Genomic DNA, 23,728 nt, shown 5'->3' on the forward strand with positions numbered 1-23,728 from the left:
ATCTGTTTCCCATATAGTAGCAAGCCTTCACAATAGTGTCCCATATAGTAGCAAGCCTCCACAATAGTGTCCCATATAGTAGCCAGCCCCCCACAATAGTGTCTTATATTGTAGAATCTGACATGGAGAGAGAGGAGCGGCTGCACATCACACCTATGGCTGATACTATTGCTGCTAAGCCTATTTAAAAAAAAAAACTTCAGGATGTTGGAATATGAATTGATCAAGCCATATCGCCCTGTGTACCAACGTGCAGGTCTCCTGGTTCACACGGGTCCCTACGCTAACTCCACACCTTGTCGGTCAACGACCGCCACCCCCGCAAAGCGTGCACATGCAGGGAAGGGAGGCCATGGAATGGCCCTGCAACCCCCATGTCACAGGACCAAACCCAAAATGCCCCCCCAAAAGTCCCAGCTAGCACCACCGGCGGGGAAGGCTGCCCCCAAACAACACAAGTATGGATATGGTATAACACTCACCAAAACTGCTGCAGGCAGAATGGGAAAAACATGGAGGTACTGTCATGTGAGCAAAGGTATATGCTCTGCTGACTTAGGTCACATGGGTCTTTTAAAGGGGAGTGCCAGCTGCCCAGAAAGTAGAGAGAAATGCAAAATCCGACATGGAGAGAGAGGAGCGGCTGCACATCACACCTATGGCTGATACTAATGCTGCTAAGCCTATTTTAAAAAAACAACTTCAGGATGTTGGAATATAAATTGATCAAGCCATATCGCCCCGTGTACCGTGTCGGTCAGTGACCGCCACCCCCGCAAAGCGTGCACATGCAGGGAAGGGAGGCCATGGAATGGCCCAGCAACCCCCATGTCACAGGACCAAATCCAAAATGCCCCCCCAAAAGTCCCAGCCAGCACCACCAACGGGGAAGGCTGCCCCCAAACAACACAAGTATGGATATGGCTTAGCAGCATTAGTATCAGCCATAGGTGTGATGTGCAGCCGCTCCTCTCTCCCCATGACGGCCGCGTCATCAGCCGCTCAGCCGCGATTGGCTGAGCACAGTTAGGCTCAGCCAATCGCGGCTGAGCATCGGATGACGCTGCAGAGGGCGGCCGGCATTCGGGACAGTCCGCCGGCCGCCTGAAGAAGACGTCACTGGCTGAAGATCGGAGACGGTGGTCGGCACGTGACTTCCGGGTACACAGGTGGGGGTGGTGGGACACGGGGAAGGGGGCCATTCACAGACATAACATACATTACAAAGTTGTATAACTTTGTAATGTGTGTTATTCTGTGAATAATTCTTTACCGCCGCACTACCCCTTTAACTTTAAGGCTGCAGGCAGAGCCGTCTCCTCCCCTCCGGCACGTGAGCCAAAGCTCCGTGCAGGAGATAAACCACTGCAGTACCGCGCAAGGATCCTTACTGTCTCTGGCAGCGTCTGGCTGTTGTGCACACCGGGCACCAGAGACCATGCTGGGAGTGGCCGCAGTGGCCTAAAAGTTAAGGGAACCTGTCACCCCTGAACGGCACCCGGAAGCCACCTTACCCCAGGCCCCCATGCTTACCCCATCCTGTCGGTGCCGCCGCAAACATACGGATGTCAGATGAGCAGGCGGCCGTATCTCCGCAGCGGCATTGGCAGGATGGGGTATGCATGGGGGCCTTATGCAGGGGTAGGGTGGCTTTCGGGTGCCGTTCAGGGGTGACAGGTTCCCGGCGCACATCGCATCAGAGTATAATATGGGCAGTCCAGAAGACCGCCTATATTATAATCATTTGTGATGTCCTATCGGCAGGCCAGCTCTAGGGAATTAATCAATTTCCTAGGCGGCCAAAAATAATGGGGCCACGGGCCAGAGTTTAACATGTCTGATCTAGATCAATGAGCTCTCCCCCGAATTGTACTCTGCGGGCATGCCTAACCTGGAAGTAACAGAATGAGGCTAAGTTCACACAACATATAAATTCATTAAACAACGGCCGTAGTTGCAGTTTTGCAACCACGGCCATTATTTAACCCTTAGGGGACACCTCCTTGTGTTTATAAGGCCATAGCGCATGCATTTTTTCACCTAGAGACAAAGATGACCCTTATGACCCCAGAAAAAAATTATATATATATATATATATATATATATATATATATATATGTATAGATAAATTATATACACTGGGAGATGCTGGACACTGTACGCAATAAGGAGACCTTTACAGCTTCCATCTTTAAGAAATGGAAACTATTCCTAATCCAGTGCTTCTCGCAGGCAGAAAGACGTCCTATCATGTCTCACTTTACCTCAACCACCTGGTACTAGAAGATGTCGGCTGCCGGCACCCTAGATCCATTCTTGTAGGCTTTGCTTTGTATTTGTACACTATATTCTTGTGATAAATAGCACCATATATCTACTATCTTCATTCTATGTATAAGTGGAGTAAGATTTAGTTATTGTTGTCGGCCTTGTTTTATTAGATATGTATATTCGTGAATTTATATGGCTAGTGATACTTTTCTTCAGTACCAATGTTATATTATGTGAAAACTCAATAAAATGTTTGAACTAAAAAAAAAATTATATGTGTGGTGAAAACAATTTTTTTTTTTATTTGGGGGGGTTTTGTTATTACGCCATTCTCCCTAGGGTAAAACTGACTTGTTATTCATGTTCCTCAAGTTGTTACGATCGCAACGATATGTAACATGTATAATTTTTCTTTTTATTTGGTGGCTTTTAAAAAAAAATAAAAACCTTTTTCAAAAATATATGTTCCTTAAAATTGCTCCATTCCCAGGCTTATAGCGCTTTTATCCTTTGGTCTATGGGGCTGTGTGAGGTGTCATTTTTTGCGCCATGATGTGATATTTCTATCAGTACCTTGATTGCACATATGCGACTTTTTGATCGCTTTTTATTACAATTTTTCCAGATTTGATGTGACCAAAAATGCGCAATTTTGCACTTTGGAATTTTTTTACGCTTACACCGTTTATCGTGTGAGATCGCGATTGTGATAATTTAATAGTTCAGGCCATTATGCACACAACGATACCAAACATGTTTATTTATTTATTTTTATTTATAAAATGGGGAAAGAGGGGTGATTTAAACTTTTATTAGTGGAGGGGATTATTAATAAAAAATCATTTTTTTTTTTTTTTTTTACACGTATACTAGAAGCCCCCCTGGGGGACTTCTAGTATTACTACACTGATCTCTTATTGAGATCTTAGCAGTATAGTTATACAGCAAAGATCAATGAGATCTGGGCTCTATTGCTTTTGGCTGCTGAAACCGAAAGCAATAGAGTGCCGAGTCGGGATCAGCACCATTACGGTGCAGACCCCGGCCCGGGACACATGCAGACCCCATTCTGGGACACGGCTAATAGCTGCGGTCCCGGGCTGCATATAACACCCGGGATCGTGGCGGTTCAGAGCGGGGTCGCCGTGCGACCCCCCTCTAAACTCCCATAGCAGCACCAGGACATTCAGCAACGTCCTGGTGCAGCTATGGGTTAATGGATTTGCCAATCGCTTTAATTGCTATGGAATCCCGGCCAGCGTGTATACAAAAAACTGACATGTCTCTGAGGAGGACTGGAGAACTGTCTTTCTCCGTGTACATAAGTCTTCCCTTTCCAGCTATGCACAAGAGTAAAATTTCAAAATATTAACACACTGGTATTATTATCCGGAGAGACTCCATAGGCTTTTCCCCTCAGTTGATCCCTCTTGCTGGAGATGTGGTGCGAGCCCAGGTAGCTTGAAACATATTTGGTGGACCTGCCTGGTCATGAGGAGTTTTTGGAGAGCGGAGTTCGCTCTGTATGATAAAGTATGCTCCACTACGACACAACCCACCTTAGGATTAGCACTGCTATCTTTGTCTAGTGGCTCTGACAAGTCCTTTCGTAAAGGGCTTTTACGCCATTTTATGCATGCAGCATGACAAGCGATCCCAAGGAAGTGGAAGGATAGAACCCCTCCATCCTCAGGAGACTTCTTGGATTCCCTCTCTTTTCTCAGACGAATGGAGGAGCTCACTGCTCACTCGGAAAAAGAGAAAGGTAACTTTACGAGAGTTTGGTTCTGCTGGGGTTCATTTGAGAATACTGGAGACTTATCTTTGTGGATCTCTAATCATTGGAGATAACCTCTCATGTTGCTCAATGGTAGAGTAGGGGTTCCCACACCCTTCCCTAGTCCTTCTCCCTTTCCCCATGTTTCTTTCCCTCCCTCCCCCCTCCCATATCTTTCCCCCTCCTTCTCCTCCTCTTCATCTGCTTCTCCTCTTTTCTTTTTTTATTCTCCTACTTTTTAGGGAGTTTTCTCTATCCTCTTTTCCAGTTTTGGGTTATCAGACTCCTGATGTTTTGCTATTTGATATGTGCGCCTTGCATTTATAGTTATCTCTATGCGAGAAGTTTGTATTTTATGATCAAAGACGCCATGCTCCTTAGCCCAATGAGGGTTATGGTTATATAGCGATGACGACACAGATTATTGTAATTTTTTGTATTGCTATATAGTTTTGTTTGTTATACAGGAGTGCCTGTTTTCAGTGTGCAATAAACATCTTATTTACCCCCCCCCCAAAAAAACTGACATGTCAGTTTTGAGCAGCTTCTTTTCATTGAATAGTGGGCACACAAAACTGACGGTGCAGACAATGTAAAGTGCAGCTCCGGCCACACTTTACATTGTCTGCTATGGGTAATTTTAATGCGGGCACACCCGAATGTAATATATGTACACATGAATGTAATTTATATATACCTGAATGTAATTTATATACCCTGGAATGCATCCACATTCCAATTAAAAAAAATTTAAGTTCATCATTACCGACCCGGGATGAACTTCACAGACAGCGGCCCTTCTGTGACTCGGCTGTGTAAACAGCACTTATACAGCGTGTGAACCAGGCCTAAGGCAGATTGAGGGAGATTAAGGCCTTATTTACATGTCCTGTATGGTTGGCCTTAATTGCGGATCCATAATCACGGTTCAATGTAGAGCAAATTGATTTATATTGGGTTATGCGCACAGTTCGTTTTAATTATGATCTGTAATCTGTTCCGTAAGAAAAAGGACATGTCCTAGTGCGGACTGTGATTGTGGTACCGATTACCAATAGAAATCTATGGGATCCCTTTTTTGCATAATATACGTGGAGAAAGCTTTTCTGCACCACATCTTCAGCAAGAATTAGGCAGAGACACATTATTAAATTTGGTCCTGTAAATCCATGGTCATTGTGCTGGTCAGTGATCGGGGACACTGGATGTCTGATCAGTGGAACCTTCTAGAATGATCCAGGACAGGAAGATTATACATAAGATGCTGTCAGTGTTCTGCAGGTCCCAGAAGACGTCATTCTTGTGTCTCCTATTGTTTCCTAGATGATGACACCCGGGAGTTTCACCAGGAGATTTGTCAGTATGAAGATCATGTCCTGAGGATGACGTATGAATATTTCCAGGATGATCTGCAGCTCATTGTGGAGAACCTGGACCCTCACCCACTTCTCACAGAGCTCAATGCCCGGAATATTCCTAATGTAAAGGTGAGAGGCCATGACCTGCCGGTGTTATATACAGGAGCCCCCCCCGTGTTATCATGTTTTATATACAGGAGCCCTCCGTGTTATCATGTGTTATATACAGGAGCCCCCCGTGTTATCATGTGTTATATACAGGAGCCCCCGTGTTATCATGTGTTATATACAGGAGCCCCCCGTGTTATATACAGGAGCCCTCTGTGTTATCATGTGTTATTGTGGTGCATGAGCACAGCGACCCAAGGGGGCAGATGTAGAAGTCTAGTGTCTCAGCACAGGGTGTTGTCCTTATGCACCTGTGTAAAGTTTTCACTCAGGTTTACAGAGTGGGAGAAGCTGTAACTGTATTCTGTGTTTTCCCCACTAGGTGTCACTACTGTTTTGTATGTAGCTTCTCCTGTGCACACAACAAAATACAGTAATCGTGAAAAAAAACTCCAAAGTACTCAATCAAGAGTCTCCACTGATGCCCCCAAAAATTTAAATATGCAAAACAAGAGTCCGTGGAGTCTCAAAACACGGGATAGCCAGATAGCCTGTTGCCACGGGGTGCCTCCATGATGGGGAGAGCACCACACCACCCTGATAAATAGCCCCTTAAGTCTCACTCGGTTACAAGTATTAGAACATAAATAGGGAAACACCAGGGTGGCCCCTTTTTGTCAATGTCTAACTCAAGGTATGAGTATTGCGATCATGACAAGGGCTTGCCAAGGCAGGCTTCCATCCACAGACAGCCGTTTCGGGCTATTTGCCCCTCGTCAGTGTGGAGTAGGATTCTGGCTAAAACACAGTAATCACTTAATCACTGAGTTTAGTGATTACTGTGTTTTGTTGGTTGATTTTTCATTGCCCCAACTAGCCAGAATCCTACTCCACACTGACGAGGGGCAAATAGCCCGAAACAGCTGTCTGTGGATGGAAGCCTGCCTTGGCAAGCCCTTGTCATGATCGCAATACTCATACCTAGAGTTAGACATTGACAAAAAGGGGCCACCCTGGTATTTCCCTATTTATGTTCTTATACTCGCAACCGAGTGGGACTTAAGGGGCTATTTATCAGGGTGGTGTGGTGCTCTCCCCATCATGGAGGCACCCCGTGGCAACAGGCTAGAGATATCTGGCTATCCAGTGTTTTGACACTTGCAACCGAGACTCCACGGACTCTTGTTTTGCATTTTCCTGTGCACAGCTGAAGGAAGAAAAGGGGTTAAGTGTTTTATGTCACATGTTATGTCTGGTCCTGTCAAAGGTGCAGGTGCTTTTCTCTCTTTTTCTGACCTATCCTCCACTCTTTCTCTCTCTCTCTACACATACACACACACCACCAATCACAGGAGGGTTTAGTTAGCCCCTGTAGGGAGGACTTCCTTGTGGGAGGAGTAGTTGAGTTCTAGTGTGGTATTCAATGTGGGAGGAAGCAAACAAACAAGTCTCTGGAGAAGCTAAGCCAGGACTTAGCTTTGGCCAGGTCCTCTGACAGGGACACAGCTAAGCAAACTACAGTTTCTTTTTATGCGCACTAGATCCCGATATGCAGTGCTAGGCCTTTCACAAGGGGAGAGAAGCCAAACAGGGAACACCTTGTCCATGCCGTGAACCTCTCTAAAAAGAGCAGGGTAGTTACCTTCAGTGTCATAGGAACTGACCCCATTGGAACAAAGGTACTAAGGAAAGTCTACGTAATCCACTGCGCAGTGCAGGACAACTGGGAAGGCTCGGGAGTCTGCTTAACCCAGATAACGGCCTGGGGCTCGTGTTACCCACCTAGTAGTGTAGAACCCGTCCCAGTAGGGTAGTACGAGCCCCAGCCATGGTTATCTGGGTGTAGCTAGGTGTCCTAGTCTTCCCAGTTACCTGCGCTGTGCAGTACGATACGTAGATTTGAAGGGAGTTCCGTGCTATCTGGCGTGATCCAGGCCAGTGTTTCTCCGTCCATATTGTTAAACTTAGTCGCTGATCCATCTTGGTATATAAACTCATCATAGTGTTGTGCCTAGTGTCTGCACAAGGTGAATGTGCAGTTACTAGTATACCTGTCTGCACTTTGTCCATGAGTTGTCACATACTGCACCAGATCGACAGGCGGTAACTGCGGGTGATAACCCTTTGTTATGGTTTATCTTTGTATAACGTTCCTTATGTTGGATCTTTCTTGTGTTCTAGAAGTACCAGAGTCTAGAAGATGATAGAAGAACATTGGCCCGGACATTACTACAGGATATTTTCCAGAGAGGTAGAGAAGCTGTGATAGCATTGTGGGTCAGTCTATACGTCTTACAGAAGAATCATGGCTCCCCTGACCTGCTCGCTGTACTGGAGGAACTCCGTCATACAGGTAACATTGTTGAAGAGACGTCAGCATGGAATAGGGGTTGTCATTACTTACCTAGAACACAATAATAAGATCTCCCCTCTGGATCTGGAGCTGATTCCCATTTATATGAAAACGTTTTCTTCTGCTTTTTATGCTCCGCACCCTCAGTATCTGTATCAGCGCCTCAGGCTAAGATAAATGCAGCATTGGATAACCCAAAAAAACCCACTTACCTACATATGTACAGTGTTCCCTCAACATACAATATTAATTGGTTCCAGGACGACCATTGTATGTTGAGACCAAAATTCTATGGAAAACTGGCCCAGATACAGAGCAGCACAGGACATGTAGTATCACACTATACTAGGAGAATCACTATTAGAGAGCCAACCAGTGCAGGCACTTCACTAATATTGGGGTTTTACCAGTAAAATGGACAGTTTCATTGGTTGATCATCTAGTTATTTACATGTGCCACAGATCCCGACTGTCTGTAGCATTGTATGTTGAGTCTTGTCTCAAGTCACGATGGTCCAGAAAGGACCATTGTATGTTGAAAATATTGTATCTTGAGGCCATTGTAAGTTGAGGGATCACTGTATTATATTTGTGTATCTTAAAGCATACCTGTCATTATAACTAAATCAGCAGGCGATGTGTCTAGCACTGTATGTGGAGGGCAGTGTGTCTGGCACTGTATGTGGGGGGCAGTGTGTCTGGCACTGTATGTGGGGGCAGTGTGTCTGGCACTGTATGTGGGGGGCAGTGTGTCTGGCACTGTATGTGGGGGCAGTGTGTCTGGCACTGTATGTGGGGGGCAGTGTGTCTGGCACTGTATGTGGGGGGCAGTGTGTCTGGCACTGTATGTGGGGGGCAGTGTGTCTGGCACTGTATGTGGGGGGCAGTGTGTCTGGCACTGTATATGGGGGCAGTGTGTCTGGTACTGTATATGGGGGGCAGTGTGTCTGGCAATGTATGTGGGGGGCAGTGTGTCTGGCAATGTATGTGGGGGGCAGTGTGTCTGGCAATGTATGTGGGGGGCAGTGTGTCTGGCAATGTATGTGGGGGGCAGTGTGTCTGGCATGGAATGTGGGGGGCAGTGTGTCTGGCACTGTATGTGGGGGGCAGTGTGTCTGGCATGGAATGTGGGGGGCAGTGTGTCTGGCACTGTATATGGGGGCAATGTTTCTGGCATGGAATGTGATGGCTGTGTGTCTGGCACTGTATATGGGGGCAATGTGTTTGGCACCGTATGTAGGGGCAGTGTGTGTGGCACTGTATGCGGGGGCACAGGATAGGGGACAAGTATGACAATGTCATTAGTTCCCTGATAAACCTGGTAGATATCCACAATAATTTTCCAGGGGAAACGCGTTGGAACAAGGAACAAAGAGATACGTTGTAGGTATCTTATGCATCTTTTGTTGATGGATACATTAATCATCCATTGGTGTATATATATGTATATAGTAGATGTGTGATTCACATTAGTTAAGATTGTCTGTCTGTTTATTATTTTTTCCTGGGCACTTTAGTGAGAGTAGGGATCGACACCGTGGTTGGGGCCACCCTATTAAGGAGGTGGGTCCCCCAAAAGGCAGGGCAAGACTATTGTGCTCGTAGAGCAGGGTACACATCTCCTTTGTCTCTCCCCTACCGTATAACCCACCCATCCATATTTGGGTTATACCTGCCCTATATCTCTATCATATTTTTTGTTCATTTTTTATTAGTGTTCACAGGTGTGTATTGTCATAAGCGCATACTTTTTAATCATCCATGATTTATAATTAAAGGTTAAGTTTTAACTGACCTACGGTGGTCTATTTGCTACGGTGATTATAATGTGGGGGGGGGGGTCAGACCTCTGGGCCCCCCAGGGCTTCTCTGTATCAGTGCCCCAACTCCTTTTTTTGAATAGATCTGTGAGCCGACACGTGACTAGAAAGCAGACGGAAAGAGACGAGTGATGTGCTTGGCTCTCTCCAGCGGTAAGGCCGGGTGTCAGTATGCTCTTGTGGAGCAAATAAAAGTTGTTTTCAGCCCAAATACCGGCCCAGGAGACAGGCAGACCCTGGGAACAGAACAGTACCGGCGGTTTGGTGCGGCTATCTGATAACGTCTTTAGAGAATCATTGACATCTCTCATTTCTTATTAGGTGACTCTCTGGTGGAACAAATCATACTGGATAAAGATGGGCACCAACTTACCCCCGAGCTGATGGGTAAGTGCACATAATATATAGCCGTATTATCATCACAGTGTAATGCCCCAATGTGTGCAGACCCACTGGGTTACCTTAGCCAAACTATGTATATATTCTCCACAGTTTGTTACACACTGTGACTTCTCATGGTGGCCGATCGCTGTATGCCGCTATCTTTGTCAGATTTACAGGGTATGAGTGGAGCAGCAGTGCGCTTACACAACGTCTACAACTGCTTCACTCATGTAGGGGCATTCAGAACCCCGGTAATGTGATGGGTGGGGTTTCAGAAGTTGGACCCCCACCCAGGGCCGCTTTAACCAGAGGGCACATGGTGCACGTGCACCGGGCCCACTGGTTAAAGGGGCCCCCCCGAGCAGGCCGGCCGTTGCTATGTGCGACCAATGCGGTCGCACAGGGCTGCGGCCACCAGCCTGTCAGGGGGGAGCGCCATGGATGGGTAATCTACTTACCCCTCCATGGCGCCCCCTGCAGGGCCCCGCCGGCGTTCGCCGCTGCCCCCGCCCACTGCTGCTGCGGTGCTTCAGCGCTGCAGCAGCAGCGACACTGACAGAGAGAGAGCCATTGGCACTTGTCACTCTTGTCACTCATTGGCACTTGTCACTCAGTGTCACTCACTGACAGAGAGAGAGCCATTGTCACTCTTGTGGCCGCACTTCCTGCGGTCACAAGAGGCCGCACTCTCCCTCTAGCGCCCGACGTCACTGGAGCGTCGGCGCGAGGGTGAGGGGAGTGCAGCCTCTTGTGACCGCAGGAAGTGCGGCCACAAGAGGGAAGAGAAGAGGAACGCGTGGACCTAGGTGAGTAAAAGTGTTTGTTTTTTTCAATGTTATATGGGAGGGGGAGCTATATACTATGGGGGAGCACAGGGGAGCTATATACTATGGGGGGGCACAGGGTTCTATATACTATGGGGGGCACAGGGGGCTATATACTATGGGGAAGGACAGGGGGCTATATACTATGGGGGAGCACAGGGGGCTATATACTATGGGGGAGCACAGGGGAGCTATATACTATGGGGGAGCACAGGGGAGCTATATACTATGGGGGAGCACAGGGGAGCTATATACTATGGGGGGGCACAGGGTTCTATATACTATGGGGGGCACAGGGGGCTATATACTATGGGGGAGCACAGGGGAGCTATATACTACTGGGGAGCACAGGGGAGCTATATACTACTGGGGAGCACAGGGGAGCTATATACTACTGGGGAGTACAGGGGGCTATATACTACTGGGGAGCACAGGGGGCTATATACTATCGGGGAGCACAGGGTGCTATATACTATGGGGGAGCACAGGGGCTATATACTATGGGGGAGCACAGGGGAACTATATACTATTGGGGAGCACAGGGGGCTATATACTATTGGGGAGCACAGGGGAGCTATATACTATTGGGGAGCACAGGGAGCTATATACTATTGAGGAGCACAGGGGTCTATATACTATGGGGGAGAGCACAGGGGGGCTATATATTATGGAGAGCACAGGGGGGCTATATACTATTGGGGAGAGCACAGGGGGCTATATACTATTTGGGGGGAGCACAGGGGGGCTATATACTATTGGGGGAGAGCACAGGGGGGCTATATACTATTGTGGGAGAGCATAGGGGTCTATATACTATTGGAGAGCACAGGGGGGCTATATACTATTGGTGGAGAGCACAGGGGGGCTATATACTATTGTGGGAGAGCATAGGGGTCTATATACTATTGGAGAGCACAGGGGGGCTATATACTATTGGGGGAGAGCACAGGGGGGCTATATACTATTGTGGGAGAGCACAGGGGGGCTATATACTATTGTGGGAGAGCACAGGGGGGGCTATATACTACTGGGGAGAGTGCACAGTGGGGCTATATACTAATGGGGGAGCGCACAGGAGGGCTGTATATAACTGGAGGAGCACATGAGGGTCTATATACTACAGGGACACCTTAAAACTATGGAGGCACAGAGGGGTGTAACTATGTAGGGGTACAGAGGGGTGTAACTACTGTATAGGGGTACAAGGGACCTAACTACTGTATGTGTTGGAGCCTAAAATATTTGTCTGGCAGATTCTGGAGAGAAGATTCACAGCCAGGAGAAGACTTCAAGGTGGCCCAGGCTGGATGGAGAGAAAAAGAAAAGGTGACAGACTCTGATCAGAGAAGACGCCCCCGGTGAGTCACTGGATGTAACTGCACTCTGTTATAGGGTTGTAGTGTTAGGGGTCATGGTGTGGCGGTATTATGTAATGGTATCATTGGTGATATCTTTCTGTTTTGTTCAGTGCAGTTTTTATGTAATATGTAATCACTGTATGGTGGAAATAGTGTTATAAGGTAACTACTGTATATATTGGGGCTCTTGATACAGTGTGGGGGCAAATTCAGTACATTATACAATGTGCAGAAAGGGAAGGGGGGGGCCCACTCTTGAGGGCTGTGCACTGGGCCCACCAATGTATTAAAACGGCCCTGCCCCCACCGATCAGTTATAGTCTCAGCTAATGCCTTGCTGCAACTGGAAGGCCGATATAGGCGAAAGATTGATGATGATTTTTTTTTTATGCATTTTTATTAGCACAGTGACAAAACAGCTGGAACAGCTCTGGCGTTGCAGCACCCAATTTCTATCGTAGGTATATCATGAATATTATGATGCATACTGTTTACATCTTGAGGCTATGTTCACACTGCGTACGAATCCGTAAGCATTTCTTACGGCGCCGTACATGTGCGGCTGAAACTACGGGCGTGCGAATATTCGATGTGCGGCCGGATGCGTATGCATTGCGAACGTACGCCCATAGTCTACTTACGCTTCCTGAGCCCCCTATGAAGCGATCTGACAGCGGTAGCCCCGGACACCCCACAGAACCTTTTGGATCGGCACAAAAAGCTGCAAAAAAGAAGAAATCACCACTACGTACGGGACCGCAATCCTGGCGTAAGTTCGTACGTAGTGTGAACTGTGCAGCCGTACTTCCTATACTTCCCATTGTACGCAAACTACGTAAGTCTCCGGCCGCTTATTCACGGAACGCGCTATGTCCGGAGACTTACGTAGTGTGAACATAGCCCAAGGCTGCACAGTTCACACTACGTGAGAACTTGCGCCCGGATCGTATGCGGCGCCGTAAAAAATGAACCAGACCATTGTTTCAGGACGGAAATGCTGTAACTTACGCCCGTAGCCTAACATGCGGTCCCGTACGTAGTGGTGATTTCTTCATTTTTGCACTTTGATTTGCCAATCCAAAAGGTTCTGTGGGGTGTCCCGGGCTAGGCGAAGATTTCCAAGTAAAAGACTGCTGTCAGATCGCTACGTACGGCGCTCGGGAAGCGTAAGTAGACTATGGGCGTAAGTTCGCGGACCGTACGTAGCTGGCCGCAACTTACGTAAATACCCCGCCGGAGTTTCACACGTATATGTCCGGCCACGTACAATATGCGGCCGGACATATACGTAGTGTGAACATAGCCTTAGGGTATAAACCCACTTTTTCGCCAGTACCGTCCCAATAAGAGATCACGTATGGCGTAAAATTCTACAAACTCTGTGAGAGTACCTCAGGGTACACTTACAGATTTGGGTAGTGCACACTGCGGAATGGCGAAGGATAACCTTTGTGCATTCCGCAGCTGGCACCCGCCGGCGGACTGATGCGGGCGCGCGTCTCCACCCGTGTCATAGACTCCATTCTATGCACGGGCGGATTCCATCGTCCGTCCAAAGAATGAATACGTGTTGGACGGAGAGCGGAATCCGCCCGTGCATAGAATGGAGTCTGACACGGACGGAGACGCCGCCCGCATCATGTCCGCCGGTGGGTGCCAGCTCGGAATGCCGAAGGGGTTATCCTCGCCATTCCGCAGTGTGCACGTACCCTTAGAGTGTATCACGAGCCCCCCGATGCCCCTCCCCCCCATCCTCGGAGTTAGTGGGAAGATCGTCCGGGAACTGATCTTCCACTGCTGGATAAAGGTCACCACCTGTACGGGATAACTTTTATACCAGCACCCCCTCTTCTTCCTGTCTCGCTGCCCGAGCTACTGTAGCTTGCGGCACGATCCGAAAATATCAGACAGTAATAGAGCCCTATATTTAGCAGCCATGGAGCGGAACCCAGCGCTTCTGGATATGAAGGACCCCGTATCGCACCAGGCAACATTTTCCAGGTGACCTCCCCCACACTGGAAAACAGGAGACCCCAGAAGAAGTGCAGAGGTGGCGTAACAGGGGGATCAGGAGGCCCATTTTCCAGTGTGACACCTGTCCTGATCACCCCGTCCTCTGCATACTGGATCGCTCCAAGGCGTACCACACGTCATTGGGGTTCTACATTAATATAAATTCTGTCCCTTATTCCTATTTCAGGGTCACGTTGATCCAGGATTATTCTGATCGCCATTATGGAGTCGGGAGGAATTTTTCCCCTGTGATGAGGCTACTGTCGTCTGCCTCACAAGGGTTTTTTGCCTTCCTCTGATTCACACAGGTTGAATTTTGGACACCTGTCATTTTCAACCTTATAAACTATAATTGGCCTAATACCCCCAAATAAATTAGAATGGCCCTTTCCCCCTTCCCCCTAAATAAGTATGGCCGCCATTCCATTAGAGGATGCCATGATGCAATTACAAAGCCTCTGTGCGGCCAGGGCGTAGAAACCCCCCACAAGTGCCCCATTCTGGAAACTACACCCCATAAAGGATCTAAAAGGGGGGCAGCGGGGATATACCCCTGGTGACGGCCACATTTGTGACGTGAAAATGAAAAAAATGGTATTTTTTATTTTTACGGCACAGTTTCTACATAAGTGCTGTCACCAGTGGGGTCCATATGCTCACTGCACCCCTCGTTAGATTCCTTATGGGTGTAATTTCCAGAATGGGGTCTTTTGTGGGGTTTCTACTGTCCTGGCAGCACAGGAGCTTTGTATTGCGACATGGCCTCCATCCTCCATTCCAACCTCTAAATGGCGCTCTGTCCCTTTGGTGCTTGCCCTGTGCCCTATGGCACATTATGTCACCACTGTGGGGTAGTTTTCCTACTCAGGGGAAATTACCTAACACGTTTTGCGTTCATTTTCTTTTTTAACCCCTTGTAGAAAATGGAAAAAAATCAAGGCTAGACCAACATTTAATGTAAATTTCTTTTTCATTTTTACACTAAATGATTGATCTTGTCTTGATTTTTTCATTTTCACAAGAGGTTAAAAGATAAAAAAAACACAAAATGTGTAGAGAAATTTCCCCTGAGTTCAGAAATACCCCACATGTGGACATAAAGTGCCATACGGGTGCAGGGTAAGCCTCCAAAGGGAAGGAGCGCCATTTGGCTTTTGGAGGCTGGAATGTATTTCGAGGGCCTTGTTGCATGTAAAAGGCCCCTGTGTTGCCAAGACAGTTGAAACCCCCCACAAGTGACCCAATTATGGAAACTACACCCCTCAGGGAATGTAACAAGGGGTGTAGTGAGCATATGGACCACACTGGTGGTGGCCACAAATGTGGAACTGTGGCGTGAAAATGAAATATTAAATTTTTTACACTATAATGTTGGTCTAGCCTTAAATTTTTCATTTTCACAAGGGGTTAAAAGAGAAAAAAACACACAAAATGTGTAGAGTAATTTCCCCCGAGTCCGTAAATACCCCACATGTGGACATAAAGCACCATGTGGGCGCAGGGCAAGTCTCCGAAGGGAAGGAGCGCCATTTGGATTTTGAGGCTGGATTTGGCCAGAATGGATGATGAATGTCATGTCGCATTTACAGAGCCCTTGTGCTGCCAAAACAGTGGAAATCCCCCACAAGTGACCCCATTCTGGAAACTACACCCCTCACGGAATCTAACAAGGGGTGCAATGAGGATATGGACCCCTTGATGACGGGCACATTTGTGACATGAAAGTGAAAAAATGAAAATTTTCACGTCACATGGTTCCACATTTGTGCCCGTCACCAGTGGGGTTCATATGCTCACTGCATCCCTTGTTAGATTCCTTGAGGGGTGTAGTTTCCAGAATGTGGTCACTTGTGGGGGGTTTCCAGTGTTTTGGCAGCACGATCGATTTGTAAATGCGACATGACCCTTGAAATCCATTCCAGTGAAATCCAGCTTCCAAAAGCCAATTGGCGCTCCTTGCCTTTGGAGGCTCGTGCTGGCCCGCTTGGCACTTTATGTCCACATGGGGGGTATTTCTGTACTCGGGAGAAACTGCGCTACATGTTTTTTGGGTTGTTATTCCTTTTATCCCTTTGTGAAAATGAAAAATTGAAGGCTAGAACAACGTTTTAGTGTAAAAAATAAAAAAAAATGTTTTCACGCCATATTGTTCTGAAAATCTGTGAAGCACCTGTGGGGTCCAAATGCTCACCACACCCCTTGTTACATTCCTTGAGGGGTGTAGTTTTTTTAAATGGTGTCCCTTTAGGGGTGTTTTTTAGGTTTTGGCACCCCAGAGCCTCTGCCAACCTGAAGTGGTACAGTCAGAAAATTGACCAAATATAACGGAGCCATTGAAATTCACCTAGGCGCTCCTTTGTATCTGAGGCTTGTGGTTGTGTCAAATAGCGCAATAGGGCCACATATGGGGTATTTCTTTAAACTGCAGAAACGGGGCAATCAATATTGGGGTGCATTTCTCTGGTAATAGGTTTACAATTATGAAAGATATTGGATTACAAGAAAATCTCTGCACAGAAAATTAAAATTTTCAAATTTCTTACATACTTAGCTTTTATTCTGTGACTCCACTAAAGGGTTAAAAACTTTCTGGATGTGCTTTTGCAGAGTTTGGGGGGTGCAGTTTCTGAAATGGGGTGCTTTGTGGGGCTTTCTAACATACAGTCCCCTCAAATACACTTTGAATGAACCTGAACAGGTCCCTAAAAATATCTGATTTTGAAATTTTACAGAAAATTTGGAAATTTGCTGCTAATGTTTTAAACTTTCTATTGTCTAAAAAAAAATGAAATATAGTTTAATAAATGCCGCCAACATAAAGTAGACATGTTGCTAATGCTAGTTAATATATAATTTATGTGGCATAACCATTAACTGTATAAGCAGAAAAGTTTCAAAGTTGGAAAAATACAATTTTTCAAAATTTTTCACGTTATTTTGGATTTTTCATAAAGATTTGTTATAAGTATCGACTCCATTTTACCAGAAACGTGAAGTACAATATGTCACGAGAAAACAGTTTTAGAATCAGCCAGATAGGTAAAAGCATCCCGAAGTTATTAATGAATAAATTGACACAGGTCAAATTCATAAAATTTGCCTCGGTCCTTAAGGCCATTTTAGGCCCGGTCCTTAAGGGGTTAAAGGGGTTATCCAGCGGTAGAAAACACAACACTTGTCTCCAGTTCAGGTGGTGTTTGCAATTAAGCTCCATTCACTTCAATGAAACTACCACCCAAACTGGAGACAAGAGTGGTGCTGTCTCTGGAGAGTGCCCATATTTTTGTAGCACTTGTAAGAGAGGCATGGTTTGGGAGCACAGATATCTGCCACTGAAGTGGTTAAACTGTGTCTGGTAAGCCCTGGGTGTGTCTCTGGTAACCAAGGGGTTAACCCAGACACAGGTAAAGCAGGATTGATAGCCTGGTTGTCTGTGTTGGCCATAGCTAACATAGACAGATTGTAAAAATACGTACTGGGACCTGCTTTTTCTGGAGTGAGTGAGGTTGGCAGTGGGACGCTCACTCCACCCGGGCTTCGGTCCTGGGCTTCCATAGCCCACAGCTGGGGGTCATCAGGGCCTTAAAAAGAAGCTGACTGCAGTGCTGAGTGTGGCCATACCTGGAGAGCTGTCTGATGGAATACGGAAGGTATTGCATGGGCCACACCATATTTTGTTATTTATACCCGTGGGCTGGATAGCTGGTCCCACGTATAGTCAGGGAGCGGTTATGTATTAGTAAGTGCTCAGCCGAGCAGGGTTTATTTGTGTTTAAGCCTTTGTTAAGGTTTGCTTTGTGTTTTGAAGCTAAGTGTGAAATAAAAACACTTAAATTGGACATTATCCTGTCTGTGTCCCTGCTTACTGCACTGCTACCTAAGATCGACCAGAGCTATTCCCCACATATGGTGGCTCGGAGCGGGCATGGTGCAGTGAAGCATACACTTGTTGCATGTCCTGGCTTTCAACAGCGCTGAAGCAAAAAGCCACAACCATGGAGGAGCTGATTAAGCAGCTGGTTCAGTCCAACTTACAGCAGCAAGAAACTAACAGACTGCTAGCACAGCAGATGACAGCACTAGCGGCTGCACAACAAAAGCTGGGTCCAGCGATGCCGGAGCATGACGCCAGGAGGGAAGTCCGGAAAGCCATGACAAAGATGACGTCCGAGGATGACGTAGAGGCATTCCTGATGGGCTTCGAAAGATTGGCTACCCGCGAAAGGCTGCCACAGCAATACTGGGCTGAAGTGTTGGCACCCTTCCTTATTGCAGAGCCACAGCAGGCATACTTTGACCTAAGCGAGCAGGAAGCCCGGGATTATGCCACGGTGAAAGCAGAGATCTTAGCCCGCTTAGGAGTTGATCTACACCTTCGGGCTCAAAGAGTCCATAGCTGGAGGTACCAAGAGGCGTTACCACCCAGGACCCAGATGCACCACCTCATCTACCTGGTCCGCAAGTGGCTTCAGCCGGAGACATCAACCCCGGCCCAGATGGTGGAGAAGGTTGTCTTGGACCGCTTTCTGAGGGCCTTGCCGGGGGAGATACAGCAGTGGGTGGGGCATGGGGACCCAACCGATGCAAATGCTCTGGTGGGGATGGTGGAGAGGTACTGGGCTACCCAAGCTCTGACGAAGAAGGCCTCTCAGTCCCCGGCTAACCCCAAGCCCCGAAGGCCCATGGTATCTGCTAGTTCCCGGGCAAGATCAAATCCCTATGTCCGGGAGATGCCCCAGGGGAGGAGGAGGGGGGAGGCTCCCATCTGTTGGTCCTGCCAGGAGCCTGGCCATATTGCAGCCAATTGCCCCCACGTAACTGAGCCTATGGACTGCAGTTCTGCACGGAGGGTGTCCCTTTATGCAGCCCCGGTTTATACGGCTGCCATTCCAGGCTCTGTCGATGAGTGCCACCTATGCCAGGTGACGGTAGCAGGGCGCCAGGTCCTGGCCCTGCTGGACTCTGGAAGTCGGGTGACACTAATTAACGGATCCCATATCGACCCTGGGTCTGTAACGGGCCACACAGTAGGGGTCCTGTGTATTCATGGAGATGTAAAAGTCTATCCCACCGTGGCTGTTGCCATCCAGACCTCCTGTGGAGAGAGACAACATGAGGTAGGGGTTGTCATGAACTTGCCCCATGACCTTATTTTGGGACGGGACTTCCCCTTGTTCTGGACTCTGTGGCGGAGAAATCAAAGGTCGGGGAGCCCACCGCCTAGAGTACCCCCCAAACAGAAAGGACAAGACCTAGACCCTGAGCCCAATGACCCAGACTCTGGGGTACCTGCCGTAGGGGTGACCTGTGAAGAAAGTAATGTTAATTCTGTATTTCCCCTAGAGGTAATGGCAGGTGAGACTGAGGAGTCAGTGACGGGGCCACAGTTGTCGGATTTGGAGGTATCCCGTGACAACTTTGGCACCGCCCAGCTCCAGGACCCCACACTGGTCCGGGCAAGGGAAAATGTTGTGGTAGTGAATGGGGTGCCACAGCACGCCAATGCTGATCAAATATTTCCCCACTTTATGGTTGACCAAGACCTACTATACCGAGTTGATAAGTTGCGGGGTGAGACCTGTGAGCAATTGCTGGTACCACAGCCTTATCGCCAAACGGTTCTGATGTTGGCTCATAAACATGTGCTTGGTGGACACCTAGGGACCACAAAAACGTTGGATCGCATCTTGCAGCGATTTTATTGGCCAGGGGTATACGGTGAGGTTAAACGTTACTGTGAGTCGTGCCCCGAATGTCAATTGCATGCACCCATGGGACATTTTCGAAATCCGCTGGTACCTCTACCCATCATCGAGGTCCCATTTGAAAGGATCGCCATGGACTTGGTGGGTCCATTGGTTAGGTCTGCTCGGGGGCACCAGCATATACTGGTAGTAATGGACTATGCTACCCGTTATCCTGAGGCCATCCCACTGCGGCACACATCGGCAAAGCTGATAGCCAAGGAGCTATTTGCCATGTTTTGCCGAGTGGGACTACCCAAGGAAATCCTTACGGATCAGGGTACCCCTTTCATGTCCAAAGTCACCAAGGAACTGTGTAAACTCTTCAACATAAAACAGCTACGCACGTCTGTATACCATCCTCAGACAGACGGACTAGTAGAAAGGTTTAATAAAACCTTGAAGAGCATGCTGAAAAAGGTGGTGGACAAGGATGGGAGGGACTGGGATGTAATGTTACCCTATTTAATGTTTGCCATTCGGGAGGTACCACAGGCCTCTACTGGGTTTTCTCCCTTTGAGTTGATCTATGGTAGACATCCCAGAGGCCTGTTGGATATTGCAAAGGAGACTTGGGAGCAGGAACCCACCCCCCACAAAAGTATTATAGACCACATTGCTGGTATGCAGGACAGAATGGCGGCCATTATGCCCATTGTTAAGGAGCACATGGAGGCTGCTCAAAGGGCTCAAAGCCGGGTCTACAACAGGTCCGCCACAGTAAGGACCTTTAACCCGGGCGACCGGGTTTTGGTTCTAATTCCCACAGTGGAAAGCAAATTTTTTGCCAAGTGGCAGGGACCCTATGAGATAATCGAGAAGGTGGGGGAAGTTAACTATAGGGTACGTCAGCCTGGTAGGAGGAAGCCTGAGCAGGTGTACCATGTCAATTTGCTGAAAGCTTGGAAGGACAGGGAGAGTCTGCTTACAGAAAGGTCTCCAGCTAATCTCCCTTCTGTACTACCCCCTAAGGCTACAGTTAAGCCTGCAGTGGCCGGTGCAGATGTGACAATTTCTGAAACCCTCACAAAAGGACAACGCCAAGAGGCTAGGGAATTTGTAGCCAGGAATACAGACGTGTTTTCGGAATTACCTGGGCACACGTCTGTAATCAAGCATGACATTGTCACAGAGCCAGGGGTAAAAATCCGTCTAAGACCATACCGAGTCCCTGAGGCACGTCGGCAGGCCATTGCAGAGGAGGTACGGAACATGCTACAGTTAGGCGTCATAGAAGAGTCCAAAAGTGAATGGGCCAGTCCCATTGTTCTGATTCCCAAACCAGATGGGACTCTTCGTTTTTGTAACGATTTTAGAAAGTTAAACGAAGTTTCAAAATTTGACGCCTATCCCATGCCGCGTGTAGACGAGCTTATTGAAAGACTGGGAAGCGCTCGGTATTTCACTACGCTCGATCTCACCAAGGGATACTGGCAAGTACCCCTGACGGAGAGCGCTAAAGAAAAGACAGCCTTCATCACCCCTGAGGGTCTTTTTCACTATGTCGTGTTACCGTTCGGACTTCACGGGGCCCCCGCGACGTTCCAACGCCTAATGGACATAGTGCTGAAGCCTCACAGGAGATACGCATCAGCATATCTGGATGATATTATCATCTTCAGCTATGGCTGGGAGAGTCACTTGGCCAAAGTACAAGCCGTAGTGGACTCTCTAAGGGCAGCTGGCCTCACTGCAAACCCCAAGAAGTGTGCTGTTGGGATGGAGGAGACACGCTACTTGGGGTATGTGATTGGACGAGGTGTAATTAAGCCCCAGGTCAACAAGGTCGATGCTATCCAGGGGTGGCCTCAACCTGTGAGCACCAAACAGGTCAGGGCATTCTTGGGCATTGTTGGGTATTACAGGCGGTTTATACCCAACTTCGCCACAGTGTCTGCTCCCCTGACCGACCTTTTGAAAGGAAAAGGGTCAGTCATGGTGCGGTGGAATGCAGAAGCAGAAAGCGCTTTTCAGGCCTTGAAGCTGGCGTTGTGTGGATCCCCCGTCCTCATTACGCCAAGCTTCAAGAGAGAATTTATTGTGCAGACGGATGCGTCAGAGGTAGGGCTGGGAGCTGTTCTGTCACAGGAGGTGAACGGAGAGGAGCATCCCGTTACCTACCTGAGCAGAAAACTCACACCAGCCGAGAAAAATTACAGCATCGTAGAAAGGGAATGTCTGGCGATAAAGTGGGCCTTAGAGGCACTAAGATATTACTTGTTGGGGCGACGGTTCCGTCTGATAACTGACCACTCACCGCTCACTTGGATGAGTAGGTCAAAAGAGAGAAATGCCAGAGTCACAAGGTGGTTCTTGTCTCTGCAAAATTTTAGTTTTTCAGTGGAGCATCGAGCCGGGAGACTGCAAGGCAACGCGGATGCCTTGTCCCGGACCCATTGTTTGATGTCAGGAGTTTGCCCCAGTGGGTCTAAACTGAGGGGGAGGGAATGTAAGAGAGGCATGGTTTGGGAGCACAGATATCTGCCACTGAAGTGGTTAAACTGTGTCTGGTAAGCCCTGGGTGTGTCTCTGGTAACCAAGGGGTTAACCCAGACACAGGTAAAGCAGGATTGATAGCCTGGTTGTCTGTGTTGGCCATAGCTAACATAGACAGATTGTAAAAATACGTACTGGGACCTGCTTTTTCTGGAGTGAGTGAGGTTGGCAGTGGGACGCTCACTCCACCCGGGCTTCGGTCCTGGGCTTCCATAGCCCACAGCTGGGGGTCATCAGGGCCTTAAAAAGAAGCTCACTGCAGTGCTGAGTGTGGCCATACCTGGAGAGCTGTCTGATGGAATACGGAAGGTATTGCATGGGCCACACCATATTTTGTTATTTATACCCGTGGGCTGGATAGCTGGTCCCACGTATAGTCAGGGAGCGGTTATGTATTAGTAAGTGCTCAGCCGAGCAGGGTTTATTTGTGTTTAAGCCTTTGTTAAGGTTTGCTTTGTGTTTTGAAGCTAAGTGTGAAATAAAAACACTTAAATTGGACATTATCCTGTCTGTGTCCCTGCTTACTGCACTGCTACCTAAGATCGACCAGAGCTATTCCCCACACCACACACCGTATAAGCAGCGTATTTACTGCTGCGATACGCAGCAAATACGCAGCAAACACGCAGCAAATACGCAGCAGATTAGATCTAAATAACTGAACACAGCATCAAATCTGCACCAACAAATCTGCTGCGTATTTGCTGCTTATACTATGGTGAATACTAGGTGAATTTTTTTAACCCTTTGAGGACCAAGCCCAAAATGACCCAGTGGACCACGCAAATTTTCATTTTTGTGTTTTGTGTTTTCCCCTCCTCCCCTTTTTAGAACTCTGGCACTTTCATTTTTCCATCTAAAGGGCCATGTGAGGGCTTGTTGTTTTTTACAGGGGTAGTTGTACTTAGTAATGGCGTCTTTCATTCTACCATAACATATATGATAGAATCCCAAAAATATTATTTATGAAGATATAAATTGGTGAAATCGTAAAAAAGAATGTGACATGGTAACGTTTGGGGGGTTCCTGTGTCTACGTAATGCACTATATGGTAAAAGCGACATGATACCATTATTCTATAGGTCAGTCCGAACACAACCACATGCAGGTTACACAGATTCTCTAATGTTTATATATATATATATATATATATATATATATATTTTTATTATTATTATTATTAATTTTTTTTTTAATCCTATTTTTTTCAATTAATTATTA

General features: G+C 47.6%; 1 protein-coding gene across 2 annotated transcripts in view; it reads left to right on the forward strand.

Moving 5' to 3' along the window:
• LOC138792251 (NACHT, LRR and PYD domains-containing protein 3-like) overlaps positions 1-23,728 on the forward strand; it is a 123,561-nt gene that overhangs the window by 16,251 nt on the left and 83,582 nt on the right. For both annotated transcript variants that reach the window (XM_069969456.1, XM_069969457.1), the window contains 3 exons: positions 5,372-5,535; positions 7,696-7,867; positions 10,009-10,074. In XM_069969456.1, coding sequence (XP_069825557.1) covers positions 5,372-5,535; positions 7,696-7,867; positions 10,009-10,074 — 402 coding nt within the window. The remainder of the gene's footprint in view (positions 1-5,371; positions 5,536-7,695; positions 7,868-10,008; positions 10,075-23,728) is intronic.

The sequence above is a fragment of the Dendropsophus ebraccatus genome, chromosome 5 (assembly GCF_027789765.1).
Source record: "Dendropsophus ebraccatus isolate aDenEbr1 chromosome 5, aDenEbr1.pat, whole genome shotgun sequence".
In the NCBI taxonomy this organism is placed as follows: Eukaryota; Metazoa; Chordata; class Amphibia; order Anura; family Hylidae; genus Dendropsophus; species Dendropsophus ebraccatus.